The sequence below is a fragment of the Sinocyclocheilus anshuiensis genome, unplaced genomic scaffold (assembly GCF_001515605.1).
Source record: "Sinocyclocheilus anshuiensis isolate Anshui unplaced genomic scaffold, SAMN03320099.WGS_v1.1 scaffold861, whole genome shotgun sequence".
NCBI lineage: Eukaryota > Metazoa > Chordata > Actinopteri > Cypriniformes > Cyprinidae > Sinocyclocheilus > Sinocyclocheilus anshuiensis.
Window position 1 is genome coordinate 1,088,289 of NW_015554217.1, and position 2,001 is coordinate 1,090,289.

Consider the following 2,001-nt stretch of genomic DNA (forward strand, 5'->3'; position numbering starts at 1 on the left):
CTCAAAAGAATAATTTGTTTACAAATCTGCATACACTCATCGCACTGTATGTTTGTTGCATGCACCTGGCGAAAACAACAAATACTGTATTTTCAGTTGTGTTTTTCACAATCACTTCATATTTCTTGTGCTGTGACTGTGTTATATTAATGTTCTGTGATATTAATGGTCTCTTTTTAACCTTCTTTGTACCAATCTGAACTTTGGACAGATTGTTATCAGCGGTTGGAGTTCCTTGGTGATGCAATTTTAGACTACCTCATAACAAAGCACCTTTATGAAGATCCCCGGCAGCACTCCCCAGGCGTGCTGACCGACCTGCGCTCTGCACTTGTCAACAACACCATATTTGCTTCCCTGGCTGTCAAGTACGATTACCACAAGTACTTCAAAGCTGTCTCGCCTGAACTGTTCCACGTGATCGATGATTTTGTGCAATTTCAGCTAGAGAAGAATGAAATGCAAGGAATGGATTCGGAGGTGAGCTATCATCTCACTATTATCTGTTAAAGATATTAGGCCTTGGAAATGATAATTTAATTTATACCATTGTCAACATATATGTATAATATTTCATAAAGATTTAGCACCGTGACATCCTATCATTGGCGCTCATCTTGAATCTGGTCTGTGTTTGTATTTGTTTTCGTTTTTGGATTGTAAAAATGCAGTTGGATTTAATTTATTTTGAAATGGTTATCTTGGCACTGAATCTGGTCTTGTTTGACTGGAAAGCATTTTATGCCTAAGGGACAACACTGGATACTGAAAGAGGAAAGACAAATTGAATAAAATAAGCAATGTTCCCCATTAATTACATAGCTGGGTAATGTTGTCCCCAATATTGGACATTTAGGTCTTTTAAGCTAAATACTAAAAGTAATTGATCGCAGTTCATTTTGAGAGGAAATACCATTACAGTACAGAATAGCTGTCAGTTCACATTTTAAGTTACGTCCACAATTCTTTTTTTTTCTGCAAACCATTTTCTGCTGTTTGTAGTGTGTGATTAGTTTGGGGATGTGAATTTGACATGGATAAGCACAGTTTTCTGTCCTGAGAGGAAACACTTATTTTTTGTGTATGTCTCATAGCTTCGCCGATCAGAGGAAGATGAGGAGAAGGAGGAAGACATTGAGGTCCCCAAAGCAATGGGAGACATCTTTGAATCGCTAGCTGGTGCAATTTACATGGATAGCGGGATGTCACTTGAGACAGTTTGGCAAGTGTATTATCCAATGATGAGGCCACTCATAGGTAAGGGCCAAAGACGTACAGACTAGTAAATCAGTTCTGCATTTCTATTCCGTCTGATTGTCTGCCGGCTCATGTGGCGAAGACCATAAGTTCAGTCATTTTCAAACATCGTGCCATTTTTATGCATGATGAAATGCCAGATTGAAATGCGCTGCTTTTGTTTTTGCCCTGTTTTCTAGAAAAATTCTCCGCTAATGTCCCTCGATCCCCAGTGCGTGAACTCCTGGAGATGGAACCAGAGACGGCTAAGTTCAGGTGGGAATGTCTTTTCCTTGTACGCAAGCAACCTCTTAACATAATCACCTGCAAAATACACACACAGTAGCTATAATTTGAATGTGCAAAACTTGATACACTGTAAAAGTTACTGTATCAGTGTGTGGTTCAGAGCAAGTATGAGGTCATTTAAAAAAATCTGTATCGCAATGTCAATTTCCGAGTTCCTACAAACTCCCTATAAGAGATTGGAAGCTGTAATGTGAGTATGGTTGGTTTGATACCAACATTTTGGCTTTGGTGTATCAGTATCAACACTAAATGAACATGTTAGCCTTGTGGGAATTATTAATATTATTATTGAGTCTATGTATCAAAAATGTGTGGTTAATCTCATAATTTATAATAATATCTATTTAAAAAAAATATTAAGTTGTTATAAATTATATAAAATTATGCATAATATATTTAATAATAGTAATAGTTGTTATTATTATTATTATTATTATTATTATTATTGCTTTTTTT

The 2,001-nt window shown here is 36.4% G+C and overlaps 1 protein-coding gene across 3 annotated transcripts in view; it reads left to right on the forward strand.

Moving 5' to 3' along the window:
* Positions 1–2,001, forward strand: part of LOC107671118 (endoribonuclease Dicer) — a 32,880-nt gene that overhangs the window by 25,601 nt on the left and 5,278 nt on the right. For all 3 annotated transcript variants that reach the window (XM_016463963.1, XM_016463964.1, XM_016463965.1), the window contains 3 exons: positions 212–480; positions 1,095–1,257; positions 1,437–1,512. In XM_016463963.1, the coding sequence (XP_016319449.1) occupies positions 212–480; positions 1,095–1,257; positions 1,437–1,512 (508 nt within the window). The remainder of the gene's footprint in view (positions 1–211; positions 481–1,094; positions 1,258–1,436; positions 1,513–2,001) is intronic.